The sequence below is a fragment of the Haliaeetus albicilla genome, chromosome 3 (genome assembly GCF_947461875.1).
Source record: "Haliaeetus albicilla chromosome 3, bHalAlb1.1, whole genome shotgun sequence".
In the NCBI taxonomy this organism is placed as follows: domain Eukaryota; kingdom Metazoa; phylum Chordata; class Aves; order Accipitriformes; family Accipitridae; genus Haliaeetus; species Haliaeetus albicilla.
The window spans coordinates 18,896,527-18,917,965 of record NC_091485.1 but is presented as its reverse complement, the minus strand read 5'-3'; the positions used below and the strand labels follow the sequence as shown (position 1 = coordinate 18,917,965).

General features: G+C 39.2%; 1 protein-coding gene across 4 annotated transcripts in view; it reads right to left on the bottom strand.

The window, feature by feature from the left end:
• Positions 1–21,439, bottom strand: part of SPIRE1 (spire type actin nucleation factor 1) — a 132,826-nt gene that overhangs the window by 4,738 nt on the left and 106,649 nt on the right. For 2 of the 4 annotated variants that reach the window (XM_069778934.1, XM_069778935.1), the window contains 8 exons: positions 16,155–16,318; positions 11,070–11,160; positions 9,761–9,903; positions 6,946–7,119; positions 3,451–3,588; positions 1,860–1,930; positions 1,090–1,117; positions 869–1,005 (listed from right to left, as the gene is read on the bottom strand). In XM_069778934.1, coding sequence (XP_069635035.1) covers positions 869–1,005; positions 1,090–1,117; positions 1,860–1,930; positions 3,451–3,588; positions 6,946–7,119; positions 9,761–9,903; positions 11,070–11,160; positions 16,155–16,318 — 946 coding nt within the window. The remainder of the gene's footprint in view (positions 1–868; positions 1,006–1,089; positions 1,118–1,859; positions 1,931–3,450; positions 3,589–6,945; positions 7,120–9,760; positions 9,904–11,069; positions 11,161–16,154; positions 16,319–21,439) is intronic. The other 2 variants (XM_069778937.1, XM_069778938.1) reach the window with 1 other exon arrangement.

Genomic DNA, 21,439 nt, shown 5'->3' with positions numbered 1-21,439 from the left:
CTGAAAGGCAAAAGAACAGGATCTGTCACATTGGTTAGCTCCACGGCAGTGGGCCCCAAGGGACACCTTCAGGAAACAGCACATCGGAACAGTCTTGCTTTAAATCTTCCTTTCTTCTGTCCTAAAAATGACACCAGGAGACCAATCTCCGGAGAGGACAGCTTCTGCTTGGTTTGGCAAGATTGCAGGGTGACTAACTGAGGGCATTTTCCTTGACAAAAACAACCTTACTAATAACTATAAATAGATGATGTGTTTGGCTAATTTGACACAACGTCATAGCGCTAGTGAATTATGCAGAGGGGTTATACTGTAGATTCCCTCAAAAAGGAGCATTTCTTTTATCTTTTAATTTCTTGTATTAGCTTTGACAACCATCTGTGTGTAAGATATAAAGCCAGTACGTAACTTCATAATATCAAAGTGAAAAAAAAAAAGTGAAAATTAGAATTAGAAAAATTAGGGGGAAAAAAGATAAATCTGTGCAAGACATCATTGAAATCCCACTCAGTGAGTGATTCTAGCCTGTGAGAGTTCTCTCCGGAAAGTCTATTCACACCAGAAAAGGATATGCTAAGGATATTTTTGCAGAGGTGCTACAGAAATACAGTTGTCCCATACTCATATTATTTTTCCCCTGTAATGTGAAAAAGGTTTAAGACATGCTGTTAGTTTTGCTATTTCTGATAATCAAAGCAATGAGTGGAAGAGACATGGATTTTCAGGCTTCAGAAAAGTTACTACAAGCATTAGAGACATTGACAATGACAAAACAGGTAGGCAGCATCTTTGTAATGATTGATAATTCAATATGAAACGCTTAGGAAGCATTTGCAATAGACACAAGTGAGCTAGGATTGTTTCTCACCTGGACATGCTCCGCAGTGAATGGTGATGACTGGTAGAGGGTTTCTCTGGCCTCATAAAGCTTTCTCCTCTTTGCAAGGTTGAAGGTCCCAGTGAGAAGATGGGGAGAGTAGAATATGGCTTCGATGGCAACCGCATCTGTTGAGAACAGCAGAAGGAACATGCAGTATCATTACAAAGATTACAGCTTTTTAGAAAGGATCTAACCATAAGTTTACTTACTTTTTTGCAACACTGTGAGCATACAGGCCTGTGTAAGAAAGCAAAAGCATGAATCATTTCATTTGGAAAAATTACATTTAAATCAAGAATAAGGGATAAGTGTTTTCAGGAGTTAGAATCCTCCCCCATCCTCCCCTTAAACAAACATTTTTACTTTTAAAGCTTCTTCAATGTAATAACTTTAATAAGTTCAAGCAGATCATGAAGCCAAAAGCAAGGAGAAATGCTAAAGAACTACAGCTAAATTAAAAAATAGAAAAAAAAACCCCACCCAAACCTGGTTTTCCTCTAAAGAAACCTCCTTTGGTGAGACAATAAGTCAGTGATTCCATAGATCTTCAGAATTACTGTCTCACTGTTCAATTTAAAATTTTTCATTTTTCCTGCAAATGATTCCTTTTCCTTTTCCCTTCTTCCCCCACTAATACTCCAAAAATAATCCAAAAGGTAAATTGCCTTGAAATGTTTTCCCCAACAACAGAGATTATGGAACTGTTGACTGGGGAGTCTGAGTAAATTCCATCTCACTCTCCCATGAGCATAAAAGAGCAAATGAGTGTTTCTCTCACTTTTAGCCAAGAGTTTCAGTCCAAGGAAGCAATTCTGTCACTTAGGAAGGAACTGGTTTTGCACAGTTTTTTTAACATCGACTGTTACAGAAATAAAAAAACAACAGTATGCAGCAGAAACATTTGAGGGTTTCTAATGTATAAATCAGCATTTTCCCCTCTGGAACGGTACTCGTTTATTAACAGATATTAAATATTTACCTCTTACAGAACTGACAAGTGTAAGACCAGGTAAAGAAAGAAAACCTTCTTGTTCGACAGCAAAAGCAGAGCTAAAAGAAGAACAGAGGAGTCCACAACGTTAGGCAAAGTCCTACACAGTAATGACTTAATCTATCAGTTGCTATCAGTGAGACCACAGTTACAGTACTACATCCAGTTCTGGGGTCCATACTTCCAAGATGATACTGAAAGGAATGGTCCAGAATTGTATCTTCGTATATTTAGAAATACTCCTTTAAGCTTTTACCTAAATTAAATACTTGCCAGTTATTAATTAACTTATTTTTACTTCTCCCTCGCTGATGTTTATATCATTACTACAAAAACAAGCACCAGGAAAGTAAGAGTTACAGCCGAAGAACACAAGAACAAATGGGCATAAATTCAGCCGTGAATACATTTAGCCTGGAAAAGGTTCCTAACCATCTGGGTCTGGTTCTGGGACACAAAGTTTTTGCCTGTGATAACATTTGATGATTTTCTTCCAATCCTACATTCCTGAAAACTAGAGGAGGTGCAGAAAAGAGCTATTATAGCAATCTCACTTGAGGAAAACCTGCTTTATAGTGGGATAATAAATCCCAACTATTCAGTTTACTCAAAGGAGGTAGGGATCACAGCTTAAGAACATTTCTAGGAAGGAAAGGCATTGAACAGTGGAAGTTCTGCAGTCAAACAAAAGATGACATACTGAGATCCAGAGACTCAGGTGAGGCTAGATAAATTTGGCTAGAAATAAAAGTAAAGAGTTTTAATAGTGGGGTAAATTAATGAAAACATCAGATTACTTTGAGATTTGATAAAAGCTCATTACTAAGCTTTATATGTCATGACAATAGTCAACAGCTGAATCTAATGAATGACATTTTCAGATTCTTGTTCCTCCGCCTTAAATGTATTAAGTCTTTCAATTAAATCTGCATACTAGACACAGGTAGGCCTGTAGGTAAAATACACTGTGAAGTCAAAATGCACTTGCTGGAGGTGTTCAAGAAGCACAAGTCAGAAGTGAGAGAAAAGGACACTGCTTCTACTGGTAAATACCAATTCCCAATCTGCAGTTTACAGAAAAAAAATGCATTAGTTAATGGGTTCTCTAATATTAAAACTCCTTCTGGGGTCACATGTTGTCCGACTTCTCTGAAGGCTTTCATTCCCTCTTTGCTTGACGGTAAAGATTAATATGAAAAATTTCTTGTAGTTTCCTACTGTTATCTGTAATTCTATTTTCTGGAATAGAAATGCTAAGCAATACTGCAGAAGGCATGGGGACAGAAATCTCTTCATTCAATGAAGTTTAAAACATACCCATGCAGATATGCTCTGGTAATTGCAAATGCTACTGCATTTTTATAGACAATCTAAACAAATATGGTATTTCCATGAAAAGTTTTGATGTTTCTGCCCATAATTCAAGGAAGCTGACCCATGTGTTATACATTTAGGGGGATATTTGGTGGATATCTCTTCTTTCTCTCCAACACAGGGTAAGAAACAAATGTGTAACTGGGAGGCTTGTGTGACCAGCCTCCCTCAATAAGCTTTGGAGCCTCCACAGACTCAGCCCTACCTTTCCTTTCTTGAGAGCAGTGTAGACATCTTTATATTGCTGGTACTTTTCCAGCTCCGCCTTCACCAGCACCTGACGGATGTGCATGACCTCCTCCACCGTCAGAGCCAGACATTCCACCGGGTAACAGAACTCCTCCTGGAAGCCAAAAAACCTGTATTATTTCAAAGCCAAATGGCTTCTTCCAGACTTCAACCTAGACAACCAGCCACCTGGTTAGTCACTCCAGAAATAAAGGGTTTCTCCCTTCAAACTGGAATAGCACTGGCTCATTCATGGGCATCACATGAGTTCCAAACCGCCGGAGACTGCGTAAGTGTGATCTAAATGGTCTGGTGTTCAGCCTTCACAACAAGGACAGTTTTTGTCATCTTTCCTCCTCAGACCACTTGACCCTTCTCTCCATTTGTCTGTTATTAGGAAGATTTGTTTGAAACCAGTCAATGTTCAGGTTTATAATTTGAAAGGGAAAAGGTAATTTGGCAGATGGCATTACTTTTAAGTATACGGTTTAAAGACACGCAATTTCTCTGAGACTTTGTGATGCCCAGAGTGGCCATGGAAAGTGGTTAGTAGCCCATTCTAGCAGAAATTCTTATTCAGTGGTACCACATCTTGGTGCTCACATGATCAGAATCCCACCAAGACTACAAAAAGTTACGTCAGTTTAGGCAGAAAAGTTCTCCTTTCTGCCCCAGGAAAGTAACAGCAGCAATTTAAGCTTTACAGAATATTCTTCAAATATAAAGCAGGAGAACTGGTTACCCAATGTTGAATTATTAATGGAAAAGACTCAAATAGAGACTAATACCACAACTTTCCACTTACGAAATTTTGCATCTGCTCTGTATTACAGCATTTAGGAGAATATTGAGTAGAGAACTCCTGAATTTGGTACCAGAGAATAAAAAGCACCAACCCAATTTGTAATCCAGCCCTGTAGTTGATTATACATTTCCAACAGAAAGACAGAAACCTCTGTGGGAACTCCCATGGCTTTATGCTTAGTGAACCTTTTCAGTCAGCCCAGAGGGGGCTACTGTGCGGCAATGACAATGACATGTAATGCTCTCTGAATAAATGAAGGAAATTTCTCCAGCAGATACAAAGACATGGCTGACAGGTTGGAGATCTCGTTTACAAATTGAAGTGATGAATTGGATTAGTAGTGAAATGCTCCATTTCCATGTACTCAGAGATCTGTTCTGTCTTTCCATTAGATTAAAAAGAAAACTTTCTACATTGCAGACCTGGCAAACATTAGCATTTAGGAACCACCACATTTTTAAAAACTGTTGTCTTACCTATCTAGAAAGGGAACACAAAGAAACTTCACTCTGTTTAAGGTACCCCACAAAAGACTAGAATTGAGTTAACTTTGTTAGATGTACCGGCTAAACCTTTGGGGTATAGAATCACTAGTTTTCTGGAAAGAACAAACTACATCAAAAGCAACTGCAATTTGCTCTGAGGTGTAAAACTGCACAGCCCAAACAAAATAACTTCTGTTCCTTACGAGCAACTTTACAGCTAGCCGGCAGCTCTCAGCGTTTCATTCTGGGTTCTTCCCATAGCAACTGCCTCACTATGGAGAAGGCACCGGCTGAAGGCTGGGGCGAGATGGGAGAGGAAGTGCCTGGGAAAGCGTGATGCATACAATGCCAGCAAACCCCCTCGATTCTGCATCGTGGGAGACTGAGAGAAACTGTCCGAGGTGAACGAGGCTGACTGAATGCTTGTAATCAATCAGAGCTTTAAGTCCTTTAGAAATACATTCCTTACTTGAAGCTCTTCCTTCCCCCTCATGAACGCCCATTCCTTTAATTTACAGAACGATGACATTGGGGAATATTGCTCCTTTGAAGAAAGGCTGCGGATCTGCTATAGGTATAGAGCAGGTACTAGGGGAATAGTGTGGGCCTGTTATTGTACCAATCAAAAATGATTATCACTAAAGCAAATAGAAATAGCTAGCAGGCAACAGGGGAAACATAGAAAATGTTCACATGTTTAAATGCTAATGTTTTAATTCCAGAGGTTACACAAGGACAACAAAATGTTAATGCAACATTAAATGAATGATAAATATTATGCTGATTTCAAAAAAAAGCTTGATTTTTTTTTCCCCCTTTTCAGAATAGAAATAAGTACACAAGAATATCTTTTGTTTCTACACTACCTTTAAGGCATTGAAATTAATTAAAATTACGCTAAGCACTGGCTAAACTTCATTAAACAATGATGCTTTGGAGTTATTGCTCAAACTTCCAACGATAATCTACACTCAAGTTAGGCAGCTCCAAGTGAGAGAACTTCAGCTCTCTGCAACGCTTGCATACAACAGAACATGCTGAAGACAAAATGTGGTTTGAATGGTCTTGATTTTCTGGAATTGTACTCAATGCTCATTTTAATATTAAACACAAGTCAGTATTCTTACTTTTAAAGGAAAAAAAGTCTTACTTAAAAATAGTATTTTGAACTTGAAGTTTCAAAGATCCTCATGAGAACTGGCTTAACACTTTGTGCGGTCTTATTATATACACTGTAACAGCTTAAGGTGTATATGTGTATTTTTTTTTTTACTCAGGAAAAGCAGGTAGTAAGAATTACATATCCATAATGTGAAATAAAGTGCTTTGTAGGTCATTCTCAGCATATGCACACCTAATAGCTCCTTATGACTAACACATTTTCACACTAATATATTCCTCGTTAAACTTCTCATTAAAGGATGTCACTAGGCACTCAAATGAGCTGCCCCAGTAAATTGCAATACAAACAAGTGCTGGATTGGCCTCTAAATTCTGCAATTCACAATTAGTCAAGCACTCTAAACTCTCATTACTTTTGGAGACTAGAAGTTTCTAAGAAGTCAGCTGGATAACTCAACTATAAACTCTCCTGCAACAGGTTTTGAACTTTCACTTACTGATTGAGACAAGAAAAAAAGGAAAACATTAAATTATTCATGTTTAGTTCTACATAGGGGTAAATGAATCAGTTTTTCTTTTTAGTTGATTTGCCTTCCCTGGTATATAGCTATTAGTTATCCTGCAAGTTCAGATACGTAAGTGTGCTGAGGAACAAAACCGTATGTAGGTTTTCAAGTAAAACAGATTGCAAATGCCCTTCTATTCTACATAATGTATCTTGTTAGAAACATAAAACCTTATTCTTTTCAACATAGTCCAAGGGTTACAGTAGTTTTGCTGGATTTTTGCTGCAGGATCTTCATGTGCTGTAACATTTAAGGTCTGTCCCATTGATAATCTTGAGATGTTGCATTTTTAGTTTGCTGTCCTTTCAGAACTGATTTCTTTTCCCCGTGAGATGATTGAAGACACACAAATATCCTACACACATTGCAATCAACGTCAATCAGGTGCAATGTCCCAGCCTGAGCTTTAATTCTTGCCACAGCTTAGGAAGTGCTCCCCTAGGAGGGAACATGCTGGTGAAGGTGATTTCCAAAGCCAGCAAAAAGAGGCAAACCTTTGCGGGTTTCCACCTGCTGGCAAAAGCTCTCTCACAGAGATAGTACATAGCCCCTGCCACCCCACACATGGCTGCTTCAACGGGATGAGAGCTGAGCAGAGAAGCTGTTTGCACAGTTGAAAAAAGTGGTCTGAAAGTCATCCTTGGAAATAAACTGGTTATCCTAGGAACCTGAACAATAGATAGGAAGCAGAGAAGCGAATGCTGTGTATAAACGAAACCATTAGCTTTGGTCCTCTGGGTCATGAAAAATAATAATGATAGTAATAATAATAATACTATTTAAAAAGCAAACAGACTACAAAGGCATTAATATGTACATCTCAGGACACTGGCTTCATCTCACTGATTAAGCACCGAGTCAGCTCAGTACAGTGAGCACACCACCAGGCTGACCCCCCCCCAAAATCACTGAGCTGCCTTGCCTTTCCGTGTAGCGCTGGTAGGGTGACATATCAAAAGGACTACGTTTGGCATCTTTCCAAGTCTGTTTCCCCTCCCCACCTACTTAGGTCTAACTCCCTCTGTCTGATGAGATGCCAGTTCATAAAACCGTTGTTAGTATGCAAGACAGACCAGTTTCTTGCTAATCCTGCTAAGAGACTGTAGCAAACCCCTGCCTGTTTTCACTGGCATTGAGGGCTATTTATTGACGAGGCCTCTTTCACCTTGGAGAGAAACTGCAGTCACAGGAGCAGGTGATAAGAAATGAAACTCCATCAATCCTGGAGGAAGGGATGAAGAAGTGTGAAGTCAAATAAAAAGTAAATAATATTCTGCACTTATTGAGAAGTGTTCACTCCAGGAACGGCAATGTCATGTATGCAGCATCTGGAGCAGCCACAGAAAGAAGCTGGCATCTTTCCAGGGAAGGAAAGACTTGCAGTAAGCCAAAGTGTGGCACTGGGGCAGCGCCAGCGTATCAGAAACCATCTACCAAAACTAAAACCAAAAGTATTGTGGGAGTTGTCTGTCACACCCTAGAGGGCACTATTGCCAAGTTAAAGAATTAGCTCTCTAGGCATCAAATAAAATAGGTTCTTATTAACAGAACATCATTTCACTACTGATTTTCCTTCTTTCTCACTTCATAGCCAAAACCAAGCTAGGTGACAGTTCTCTAAAGATTTAAACAACAACAAAAAAACAACAACAAAAAAAACCAAACCAAAAAACCCAAGTACAAAAGAAACGAGTAAAACCTTTCCCACGTGTTCCCATACTAGCCTGACTTATCTAATGTCTTTTTTTCCCTTTTCCTTTAGTATTTTTAAGGGCAAGTGGAATAACTGAATTCATTTTTCTGTAATGGTTTTATTTCTAGGCATATGAACAGACTGACAGAGGGAAAATACACATGTGGTCAAAAAGGCCCTGTTAAGAACTTGCTTGACCTATTTAAAATAATGGCCTCATATATAAGATTTTTAAGTTGCATGATCCCCTCAAATATGTATGAGATCAATATTATGATGTAACATATTTAGATACACTAAAAGTGTGATGGAGCAAATGCCTCAGTGTAACATATAATGCTTTCTCCCCTCCTCCCTTTAAACAATGTCTGTGAATGACTCTGGGCCTATCACAAAATAAAGCTTGTGCTTCCCCACAGAGTGAGTGCAGCAGGTGATGACAGGGCAATCCATTTTATGTGGCAGTGTCTTCAAACGCATGCTGAAGGAACCCTCCAGCTTGGTTCCAGTGCAATACATTCTGCTCCAAGCTCACTTTGGCAGAAGAAGTCTGCTTGCGTTGTGCGTTTATCAACATGCTACCACCTGACCTTCACCTGGAATGAGGAACTACATTCCAGTTCAAAGATATAATAAACAAAATCCAGCAGACCGTCTGAAAAGAAGCGAAGGAAGCATGTTGTGGGAATATTTGGAGATTATTTTCTTGTTACTGTTCAACTTCATCATCTACTAAGTTTGGATCCCGGCCACCATCTCTTGGGCCAACAAGAACAGTCTTCAAAGCCAATTAATACCAGTGCACTAAAAGACAGGGCAAGCGAATATTCCCTTCCTTTCAAAACTAGGATGTGTTTATAGATTTCTCTATTCACCAGCACCTCATGGGGCATACTTCGAAACCCTGCTGGTAGGAAAAGAGACGAGGAACATATCCTGCATGAAATTACAAAGCACTAATCAGTATGTCAGCATAAACGAACCAGGACTTCATACCCTTTGCTGTTTACACTCTGTTGGAAAACAGCTCTCAATTAAAGCTAATTGATCAAATGCACTGTACTTTCTTTTCAAGCAATAATACAGGTTTTTGCCTCAGTAACTTCAACAAAGCAACACAGACAAACCTTGATTTGAATTACTGAAAGAGCTTTCATATGTATAAACATTACTACACAAGTTCTTACGTGGGAAGAAAAGAAACCATTCCATTCATTCAGCCATTAACTAAACTACTTCCAACAACTAAAAATTCCCCCAAATCCCAAAATAGATCCACTGCTTTGGAATTGTCTCTATTCAAATGGAAAATCAGTAGGGTGAAGTTCGTCTGGTTTGGTAACATTCTGAAATAAAATCAAGACACGTGGCTTTACCCAGAGTCCTAATCAAAGTGCAAATGTTTTCTGAGGCACCTGTACCTGGGATTTCGGATAAATATGCTAGAGAGACAAAGTTCAAATCTTGATTTCAAAAGGTCTTTAGTAGCCAAGGGCTGTTTCTGAATTGAGGAGTTTTCTTTGAGTCAAGTTCTAATCACACTGAAGCCAAGTTTTAATTTTCATTATACTCTTAGCTTGCCTCTTTTTCTCTCTCCTACCACCCACTCCACTTACAAGTGATCTGGAGCTCTGTTTTGAAGGTGGTAGGAACTGTCTCACATTGGTTGGCGTCTCCTTTTCAATGGAGTGTCGTCTCTGAGGTGGCTGCCGTCTCTCAGGCTGTGGTGTAGATGATATGGGCAAGAACTTTGGAGGCACTAAAGATTCAACCAGTATAAATAAATTAGTTCTTGTAAGACAGACTGTTGGATAACATTGCTCAGTACTTAAACCAGCTACTGATTTGCTAGAATTCCCACTATTGGTGGCTGAAGTTACACATCCATACTCAGAGCATCTTCAAGACAGGTATCACATTCATCACATTTTCGAGACTGAGAGAATAGGAATACACATAAAACTAGCAAATATAGGCACGCTACTGTCCAGTTACCATTGTATATAAATTCAGTGTTTCAGGGTATTGGCTTATTCTACTTATTTCACCATTGTGCACAGAAAATACACGCCCAGATTACATGTTTCATTACAAAACCTTTCCAGTTAAACTGAAACACTTTGAAACAAATTAAAAATATTTTTACACATTAAAGCCTACAATAACTGTGCCTGAAAAAAACAGAACACATCCTCCCCTCTTTCCAGTAATTACTTATGAGAAATACTGGTGATTGCTATGTGTCTTTCAAACAAGTACATCCACTGCCATGGTGACAGAGATGCAGGAAACATTTAAATTGGTCTTAGGTTAGAATGTGCTTCTGGAGCAACAAATTCTTTTATGAGATGAGCATAGTAAACTACCCCCCATCCACTTGTGGCCTCCTCTACAGTTCCACATCAACTTCAAGTATAGGACAAGGGGTAATGGCTTTAAACTGAAATAGGGTAGATTTAGATTAGGTGAAAGGAAGTTCTTCACTGTGAGGGTGGTGAGGCGCTGGGACAGGTTGCCCAGAGAGGCTGTGGATGCCCCATCCCTGGAAGCGTTCAAGGCCAGGTTGGATGGGGCTTTGAGCAACCTGGTCTAGTGGAAAGTGTCCCTGCCCATGGCAGGGGGGTTGGAACTAGGTGATCTTTAAGGTCCCTTCCAACCCAAGCCATTCTATGATTCTATTCTATGATTCTATGAAGTATGAAACCTTCTGTTTCACAAAGATACCCACATATAGCGGGGGCTAATGCCTTCCAGTCGTTAATCACATTTGACCTATTCAGCAGGTACTAGGGTTCAGCTTTGGAGATTTATTCCGTTAACAACACTCAGCTTCAGCTTTCTATAAACATTTCAGACAAAGTTCATAGAACAGAAGACAACACAAGTGTGCAAAAGCAGCCACTGGGCTCTCTCATCAAAACTCACTCTTTCTGCTGCTGGTGCCTTCTTGAGAGGGGTCTTCCACTTGTGAGGGGGAGATGCTGCTGCTACTTGCTGATTTGTGCACTGATTCCTCCTGTGTGGGAAGAAGAAAAGAAGCAGAATTCCTCAGGGATTGTTTTTTCATCTCTTACTGCTTCTTAGCACACAGAAATCTCAAACTATCAAAGGTGTTTTGTACCATGCAATCACTCAAAGCCCTAGAAGAAGTCCTGAGAAAAACACTGACTCTACACTGTACTGAGTAAATGGAATTTTCAATGCTCAATTTTTTTTTAGAAACTGGAATATATGGTACATGGTTGGAATTCAGTGTATTTAACTATTGCATGAAAGAACAAGATCAGAGGAGAGGTGCATGAATCCATTGTAGCCTGTTAATTTTCCTTATTGTATTCAAGGACTTCTAAGGATTTGCAGCTACAGCAGATAGGTTAACTCAACTTTATATCTCACACTAGCAAGGAATCAGCACTTGGATTCCTCTGGTATCCAAAGGAACAAGAGCCACACATACAAGTGACTCAGGTAAAGAGAAATTAATCTGATCTCCACTGCACTGTTCTCTAATCCCTAATCCGGGTGCGTTTCTCCTTTCTTCTGTATTTAAAAGAAATCTCATTCATTGTATAAGCATGTTTCATCACAACAGCCAAGAGCAATTCCTGCAAGATGAATGAAAGTGAAATGGGCTTTGACGAACACCTTTCAGCTGTCTAAAGCATTATGCCACCCAAATTATTAAATCCTTTGCTTTCACCTAAAACCTCTGTCTTCTGCCACCAGGTACCAGCAAGATATAGATCATCACAGAGCCTCCCAAAGGAACAGAGCTGAAGGACTGAGTGTGAATGCTTTTAACCGAGGAGACTTACATCATTTAAGTTGACAAGATTTACAGATCAAACAAGTGACCAGCTCTAAAACCCAGCAAGTGGCTGAGCTTCTCTCTCACAGATTTCCTTAGTTACAGGAATCGCAAGCGGAAAAAACCTCCACTGGCTCCACTTACCTTCTTTGGTAACAGCAAGTCAGAAAAGAAAAGCTGGCAGGATCACCTCAATGAGCACCATGCATCACAGGAGAGAGGCCTCCACAAATTCCCATCAGGTGATCTGTACTTTATGCTCAGCCCAAGGGTACGCATTGTATGTGATGACACTGTGATGTATACTGTTCCCATGTATACGCCACAACACACTATTCTGCAAAGGGACTCAAACCAGCTCAGATCCCAAAACAATATATTCACTTTAACATATCAAGTGTGACCCCACAAAACCATTGTGATGGGAAGCTTGTAGGGAAGTTTGAGTGGCACATTTAGCTACATCAGCTGTTTTACTTGCAGAAACCAGTACAGTTTAGCTACAGAGCTAGCTCAGATAACCTTTGCATATCACTGCTTCATGCCACATGGTTGCCTTAACAGACCACTGGAGAACTTGAAAGACAATCGGATGCACTATTCTTTAGAAGGAGTGCAACAGTGTTCACAAGTCTAGAGTTAAACATTTAAGTTTTCTGAAGGAGAATAACCCCGGTACAAAGGGAACTACTAAAATTTTCACTTTGTAGAAGTCAAATTCTTCTGAGTGGAAGATTATTTTCCCATTGCCAGAAAAGCTAACGAGCTAAGGTGAAGAACTAAGCCATCAATTAAAAAAACATAACAATGGTGCTGTGCTGCTCGTTTTTATGAATGAAGAGCAGTCAGGGCTTCAGAGAGGGCTTTTTAAGGAGCCGACGGGGGAACAGCTGTTTCTGGAGCACAATCCCAGCAACCCTTGCTCTAGAGAAGCCTCTTGTTCTGTGGGACCCTACCAAGTCCTGACCAAAAATTGTAAGTGCTACAGTTGTCGGCATCTTATGCTGTAGAGTTTTACAAAAGACTGAATCACGATTCAAGCAACAGTCTATGTGTTTATTTAAATGACTTTCTGTGGGTTTTTTTGTTCTCCTTTTTCTTCCATTTTTCCTGTGTCTGAAAGACTGACACAGAGAGAAGAGAGAGAAAACAAGGTGCACAACTGAAAATACCAAAAGCATATATATATATTTTAATGTAAAACTGTAAATTAGGGATTACAGAAATGTTTCACATGTCCATCTAATTTTTCTAATTGCCACCTTTCAATGGAAAGAAATAGCTATCGATCATTCTTCATGCCACTTCTGAATTTGAGATGGACATGATGTCTTGGTCACATGTTGCAAAACTAGGTAGCACACAGATATCTCCATCTTGCTCCCATTTTTGTGAAAGATTTCTAGTTACTTCATCAGTAATGGATGAACACTGGCTATGCCAGTGGCCTAGGAGTCTCAAAAAAACCAAGAGTGAAAGTAATGGACAAAAATTGAGAGTAAGGGACTTCTCTATGGTAAAGACCTACAAGAAAGATTCCAGGAGCCACACTTCTTATTCTAAAGAATGGGAGGGAATGAAGTGTCAGAGCCAATGGCTAAGTATAAAAAATAGTAAGTATAAACAACCAACCCAGGGAGAATGGAAGCCGGAAGCATGTTAAATTTGACATATCACCCTACTTAGACAACAGGTATTCCTGGTTTGTCATTTCAAATTACTTTTTCTGTGCACAAACACATGCACTGAAAATGCTATTACTGCCCTATGATTTCTCAAACATGGAAAGATTTTTTGAGAATGAAATCTTGTGTAGCAAGTACTGATAAACCATTGTATAAATTTCTTCATATCAATACAATAACTGTTGGCTATTATGGTAGACTATCTGACATTTTACATCTGAGGTTGGATCAATCCAACATCCGGGACTGCACACTTCTCCACAGAGTGCTAAACAATTAGAATTTTACATGTATGGAGAAAGCTGCAGCTTTAAAGGCATCACCTTAAAACATATGAATATGTTACTGACATGATTTCTGTCCAGATAGCTGTAGCTTCATTAGGAAGATACCATTTTTATATCTGTATCAAAAATCACTGTTAGATTGCTACTTCTCTTTGCCACACAAAGCAAAATGGCACTTCCTGCTCCCCCTCTGAAACTGTGATTCTAGTGGTGATGCAGAAAAAAGCAAGGACAGAAAGCAGGAATGGTTTGTACAATATTCATCCTTGCCAGCAAATGGGCATAGGGCTGTACTAGTGGCTGGCAACACTGAGTGTTGGGGCATAGTCTGCATCACAACGCAGCTGAGAGAAGAACAAAGGGGATGCAGGGGGAAGAAAATGCGTCTGCATCATAGCTCATTTGGAGGTCCACAGCTCAGCAGTGCAGATATTTGCAGTCTGTAATTTAGGGCATAACATAGTCATAATTTAACTCCCAGTAACCCTAAATAGGTTAAGCCCAATTCAAATTGCAGGCAAAGAGTTGGCAGAGTCATTTATAGGCAATCAGGACAACACATATGCTCTTCTGTGTGTTATATACAAGGTAAAAGTCATTTTGACAGAACGATCTTCACTTTCTTCAAATGTTCTGTGTCCTACCCTCTTTGTCAGCTTGGAAAATTTCACCCAAACTCCCTTCAGTTTGTTTATTTACACTACTTTAGCACTGTTTCTGAGCCCCAACCAGTATTCTGCTGAGCATCTTAATCGTTTTAATTGCTTCACTAGCTACTTCTGTTGACTCCAACCAGTACAGCATCTGTTCTCTGTGACAGCTCGATGTGGCTGATTTATTTTCAATTTATCTTTTGCTGTATGTTCCAGAGCTTATTCTATATGACTTTGCTTGCCTACACAGTATTCCCGAATCAACAGTCAGACACCTTATTTTTCCCTCCTACAAGGATCACTTCATGTTTGCCTTTACAGAATTTTCTTTTACTGACTTCTGCTCATTTTTCCGTGTGAAATATCATGCTGCATTAGGTTCAGGATGCACAGAGCTACAAGCTGGGAAGCTGTTAAGTTCAAGATCCAACTCTTATTGACAGGTCTTAATATTCCTGCATCCTGCCCAGCTTCATTCATATTAACAAAACCTCATATAGCCTCTATTGTAATTTTAAAGACTGCTGAGAGGTTTCAGAATGCAAATCTCTTCTGCTTTCAGAATAGATGCACCAAATTATGCACCCACACAAGTCACCCATAGGATAGGCCCTAATAACAAAGAGGGCCAACCTTTCACAGATCAAGAAAGTATGCAAAGAGATAAATTTCTCCCCACATATATTTCTCCCCAGCCTCCTATCGTTCAGCTTAGATGCCTTTGTAAGCACCCTGTCAGGAAACCCCTCCTTCCCCATTTACTAGAGAGAAAGAGAGTCAGGGAAGACTGCCTTCCCCAGGCTAAAATTAGCCTCTGTGAATAAACCCTGCCTGCATGTGCTTTCCAGACAGCTTAACTTTCAGAAAGGTTCAAACTCAATTAATAATACTACTGGTCCAGAAGACAAAGCTCATTCTTGAGGATGTAATGTCGGCCCTTCTTGAGGGTCATATATAATGCAGCTTTTAAGCTAGAGAACTTTTTTAAGCTTTTGCCTTTTCTATGCTTTTTTAAATCTTTAACTCTCCATTTGAGAGAGGATGGATTCAAAGTTGTTTCTCCATCTAAGTGGTATTTGCTTGTCCCTATCTGTGAAACATTTGTTGGGTGTTACTTCCCAAGCCTATATAGCAAACTAACGCACTGACATTTGCACCAAACTGCAAGCCCTCTGGCACAGCTGATGCTCTTTATTTAACAGCTGGTACGGTAAGGCTGGCCTCACATCTGAGTCCTTTAGTGACAGCTCCTGCATGGGTGCCAGAAGGGTGCAACACATTTGACTGCATTCCCAAAAGCATAATTGCTACATCTACACTGTGGACAGATACAGGGCATTTAGAAAAATAAGTAAATACTGGGTTTAAGGCCAAAATTAGCATTTAACGTTTTAAAAGAATCTTCTCATTTTTGAGGTCTGATCTAATATTTTTGAAGTTCTGTGGGCTGACAAAGCAGTCATGGAAAATTCAGATGATAAACTGCAAAGTCACTTCTCAGCTGATCAGTTCAGCAAATTAAGGAGCAAGACTCAATTCTGACAAATCGAGAAGCAAGTTGTGACTTAATTTTTTACCTCTGAATCTGAGCTGTCAAGTTCAGCCAACGTGGGAGCCTTAAGGAGTCTCTTGCGTTGTACTGTCACTTGTGTGGCCCCATTCTGCTTTCCTTGTGGTGCCAGGCCACCATTCACTACAGAGGCATCCACTAATTTTCTTCCAGCCTCTGGCGTAGATACATCTAGCAAAAGAAACAGAACAATTGGTATTTGAACCTAATTTGTATTTTGCCTTCTCAAATCTTACTGTCAAGGCAACATACACAAAAAGAAAAAAGTCATTGTGATAGTAATATGTGTGCAATTATTTTACGTTAGCAATACATTGCTCAGAGAACTACAGGCAATGGCTTGTGGTATAGAAGCAATATGAAAGAATGAAAGCAGTGGAAAAAGCAGCAGTGCACAATACTGAAAAACCAACCTCAGACCAACACCAATCAACTTAAAAAAAAAAATCCTGTGTTAAACCCAAAAATATTCTTCCTTCAACTTATAGTCTATAACTAACTATATAACAAGTATCAGAAGAATGCACAACCATATCTGGACAAGTGGGTTTCCAGTGAATCTGAAGGCAACGCCTCACAGAAATTAGGAGGTTTAGCATGGAGTAAACCTAGTTTTTCCTGTGAGGACAGAATTACGTTTAATTCTGCAGTATACAGAAAAGGAATGAAAATGAGCTAAGTAACTAGCATTCATCAAAAATATGCACAATTCTTAGGCTTGCATGGTCATTTGTATTAAAAATATGTCTGTGATGTCAAATCTTCATGTAACAGCAGAAACATGAGGCTCCAGCTCTATCTTCATCTACATGAGTTTTACAAGGATGTAACTCCACTGAGTAAATTACTCGGGATTTCTGCCAGTGTGCAATGAAGATGCATCTCGGATAACGTTAAGCATTGGGTCTGCTGTGCTTAGCCTAGCTTAGCTTAGACATTAAGATAATGACCTAGGCTTTGATATTTTAAGGGAGCTTAGAGTTTGGTCTAATAAATCAGTTTTATCCCTGTAAAAGTACAAAGTGCAGTATTCCAACTTGAAGAAAATTATGTCGGAGGGAGAAGGAAGAGAAGCTTTTAATCTCCCATTTGCATGTATGCCTAAGCATCTGGTCTTTCTACAAATGTGTTTTTCTACCCATATAATTATAGGACTCCTTCTCCAGCCTTGTAATAACAAGGTACCTCCAGGTATTTTAAGGCTAGGGTAATGACAAGTTATTACTCCCATTTTTATATATGGTGAAAAGAGGCACAGAAGGTCAAATGACTTGTACCTTAGGTTACTGGGAGGACTATGACAGAGAAATGATATCACCCAAATATTCCCAGTGCCAGCAATCCAAGTACTCATCGTTCAGAGTTACTTACATAGTTGCCCTGGTATAAACAGACACAGTCACTGCTGCTACAACACAGTTTGCATTGATAAAGGCTGTTCTTGCACTAGGTAAATTAAAACTACACAGTCTAGATAAAGCCTCAGTTGCAGTAGTAGTTCTGTTTTACAACATTCTCACTGGAGCAGCTATTGAAAAGGAGTAAGAAGAGGAATAAGTTAAATAAGTTTAAAGAATTAATTAGGTTATTGTTAAATGCTGGAAACTGAGCTAGAAAGGACAGGGGATGTATTACAGTTCCTCTATAAATCATACCTTCAACTGGGAGTATAAGAAAAGGTGATTATTTGGACTATTAAAGTCATGGTGACATTCCAAGCCTATGAATGTGTGTACTACAGTGTTATTACTGCCTTCAGGTCCTCCCTACAAAGAGTTGCAATCAAAGACTTAGACTCTCTAACCCTTAGTTCCTATCTTCAAAGGCTTTGCTAATGGGTGTCCTGACTAGCACTGTGGCTTATAGGTCATGGGTTTTTTTTCCTCCTAGATTTCTGCGAGTACAGCATGGGCGTCCTCCACATCAAATGCATTCCTGCTCTAACAGCCGCTCAACACAATCCCAGAAAGCGACAGCAGGAAAACAAAAATTGAACTGCCTCACCTCCCTGCTGCCAATACCATTTCTTGAGACCTCATAATTAGCTGGCATGCAGTTGATTGAAGAAGCTCAGTTTCCCAAATGAGGAAGAGAAAAACCTTTGATTTCTTGTGATTGCACAGGGCAGTTCCTGAACAGACCATCCTATGAAGCACCCCCAGCACCACCAACACAAGGTGTCCCTTCTCCCAAAAACTTCCTGGGTGGTGACTCCCCTGCCTGAGGGTGAAGAATGGCCTGTAAGTACTGTTGGAATCAGTGGGAGAATAAATGATGGGAAGGCCAACAGTATTGCTCTCCCTCCAAAAAAAATAAACACATGATAAGTCTGGGGAAAGGAAAGAGGAGGGAACATCCACCAGACATCCCCTAGCACTATGGGAGGTGATGCAATGGATATCCAGGGTACAGCATAAATTGTTTTCTGTTGGGTTTTTTTTTGTTGGTTTTGTTGTTGTTGTTTGTTTAGGGTTTGTTTTGTTTTGTTTTCTAAGAATTTAGGCCCAATTTCTTTAGGCCCCAGAAATGGAAATTTCTGATCCATTTTGGAGGTAATTTATGTAGCCAATCACTATCTACAAAGCCTAAACCAGTTGTTATTTAAATTCACACATGTATGAGTTGTTCATACATACTGTTGAGTTGTTCATATGTTGGTTTATAAGTCTTCTTGAAATACCGGAGAAGTTTTAGGTAAATCAAGAAGACAATCCAACACTGTATTTGTTTTGAAGGGCTCTTCAGTAGGAAATATCATTTATCACCATTCTTTCCTCCAAAGAAAAAAAAAGGGGTTTTTTTACAACTTGCAAGCACTAAAGAATAAAAAAAAAAACAAACCAAAAAGGGAAAAAACAGAAAACCATCCAATTTATAAAATCCGTTTTGTTAACAGTGCTCAAGTTCAGTTTATCATTCCTGCACTTACAGTACTGGATATACATGAATAAATGGATTCTCATAATTTAAGGAAAAGATAATGAAATTTTACAGTTTCAGCAAACAGATTTCAACAAAAGTAACTTGTTCCAAAACTAAAACCAGAATTTGTTAGCAAATACAGACCAAAAAATTATTATTTTGTTTAAGCTATTTTAGCGATGTACTCAGGCAACAGAAACATTACTGGGTGGCAAATAATCATACATCATCATAAACAAGATAAAATTAATCAGAATAAACAAGTCAGAAACAATGCTAATGCTTACAAAAATGAATATGAGAGAAGAAATTCATGGACAATTCTCTGAAACAAAAACCTAATTTTTAAATTTTTTTTTAATGGATGGTAGTTCACAATCACTAGTTTCATAGAACATCTAAATGTTTTGAAGATTATTCAAATGATATTAAAAATGTTTTGAAGATTATTCAAATGATATTAAAAAAAGGCTTGTGTGAGTAACAGCCTGGGGTTAAGATTTTATTAGAGAGTCAGACACACTGGGAGAGTGTCATTTCTCCGTGTTTTCAGGCAGCAAGTACAATGAGCAGTATCTGCAAATTGGATTAATATGTTTGGTTTCTTTTGAGTTTCTTCTAAGCTATCATTACAACAGGCAAATGAAAGAAGAGAAAGTCTTGATTTGTTACTCGATCTTTGTGTTCACCTTCCCTGACTAGCCTTAAGAAGGGGAGACAAAAAAACCCCACCCTAGGATAATATGAAATGTGCCTTTATTTACATGTAAGATTACATCTCTTACGAAACAAGGAATTAAGCAGACCACAGATTACATGCAAACCACAGCAGTCATGTAACCATATGCTCTCTGCCTCCTAACCAGCTCTCCTTGGCAAATAACGACAACAGAAACCTGAATTTTGTTCTATACAGCAAATCTACTCCTCCACCTTACCATTTTTTACACTGAGTTTAAAAGACGGCTAAAATAGATTTGCAGAATTAATACAGGTTTGCTTTTTGCTAGTTATGATGATGATAATATACTGGGAAAGATTATATAATGAACAATGGTAACAGACATGTGCTGTTCCTTTCAATGGACTTAGATGTTGAAGTCAAACCTGAGAACTAATAAACCAGTATACCAAGCTGCCAGCCTTTTGCTGGTGTTTGCATCACATTTATTATTGTGTTATCTAAATTAAGAGATTACCAGGACCTGTTGGAGTTCCTTCCTCACGCTGGTCTAAGGCACAGATCACGTAAAGCCAACAGCGATACACACCACCTCACAGAGTTGGGAACAACAGGAATAATCCCTGTGAAATTTGGGTTTAAATGTTTCAGTTTCCCTTTTTTTCTCTCCCTGAACCCCCGCTGCCCCCAAAACGTACAAACTGTTTCTGAAGTAACAACTCCAAGGCAGCCACGCATACAGCTTTGAGGGAAGAATTTGAGTGTTAAGAGTGGGAATGACTGATCTTTTGAGCTGCATTCAACACAGTGCATGGAAATTAGTCTGCTTTTAAGCTATTTTTTTATTAGAGGAAGTAGGCAATGACTGCCGTGGTCCCTAGTCAATACCTGAGTACCTCTCGGATTACTCTCACTGCAGGTGGATACTACTTGCTCCTTCTATTCTACCAGTAGGAAAGAACAGTGTAAAAGGAGGTCCCAGGCACCCCTCCTCTCCTCTTCAGGACAACAGCAGGCAGTGTGGTGCCAGGCAGTGTGACCTACCAACTACACCAGCTCGGTGCCAGCAAAAGTCTTCTCAGAATTGGTCTGCATCATCCCAGTCGCAGACAGCAAGCATAATATAAGCCTGCACCTGTCATTTAGCACTTAGCAGGAAACACTTCTGTTCTTCTGCTGGTTTGTGTTTTTCCATGACAGCAATTCCATCAAGCAGAGAGCAATGAAAGCAGTGAAAAAGCGAGTATGTGGAAACAGTGATGAAAGCACAGTATAGCTTCCCCGCCTCCAAAATAATGAAAAAAGTGAAAGCACGCAAAGCAACAACATTCAAAACTACCACTTACTATCAACATCCCAACCCATCTAATTCATCTGTACTGCTCATCTGGTGTCTCACATCTACCTAACTGGAATGTTTTAATCATCCTGAATTTACTTCTAAAGACAATTTATCAGATCACTCAGTCATGCCATATGACACTACTTGCTGAGAACCACATGACTTGAAAAACAAAACCAATCACATTTGGAAGATGGATAAAGAAAACAGGAAGAGTTCTTCGGTGGTCAGTCAAAAAGAGCAAATCCAAGTACAGTACAGATTGCTATAAAGCTACTTCTTTAAAATAAAAATACTATGGTAATGAATTAATGGGTTATGAAGGGAGCTTTTATAAAATATTGTT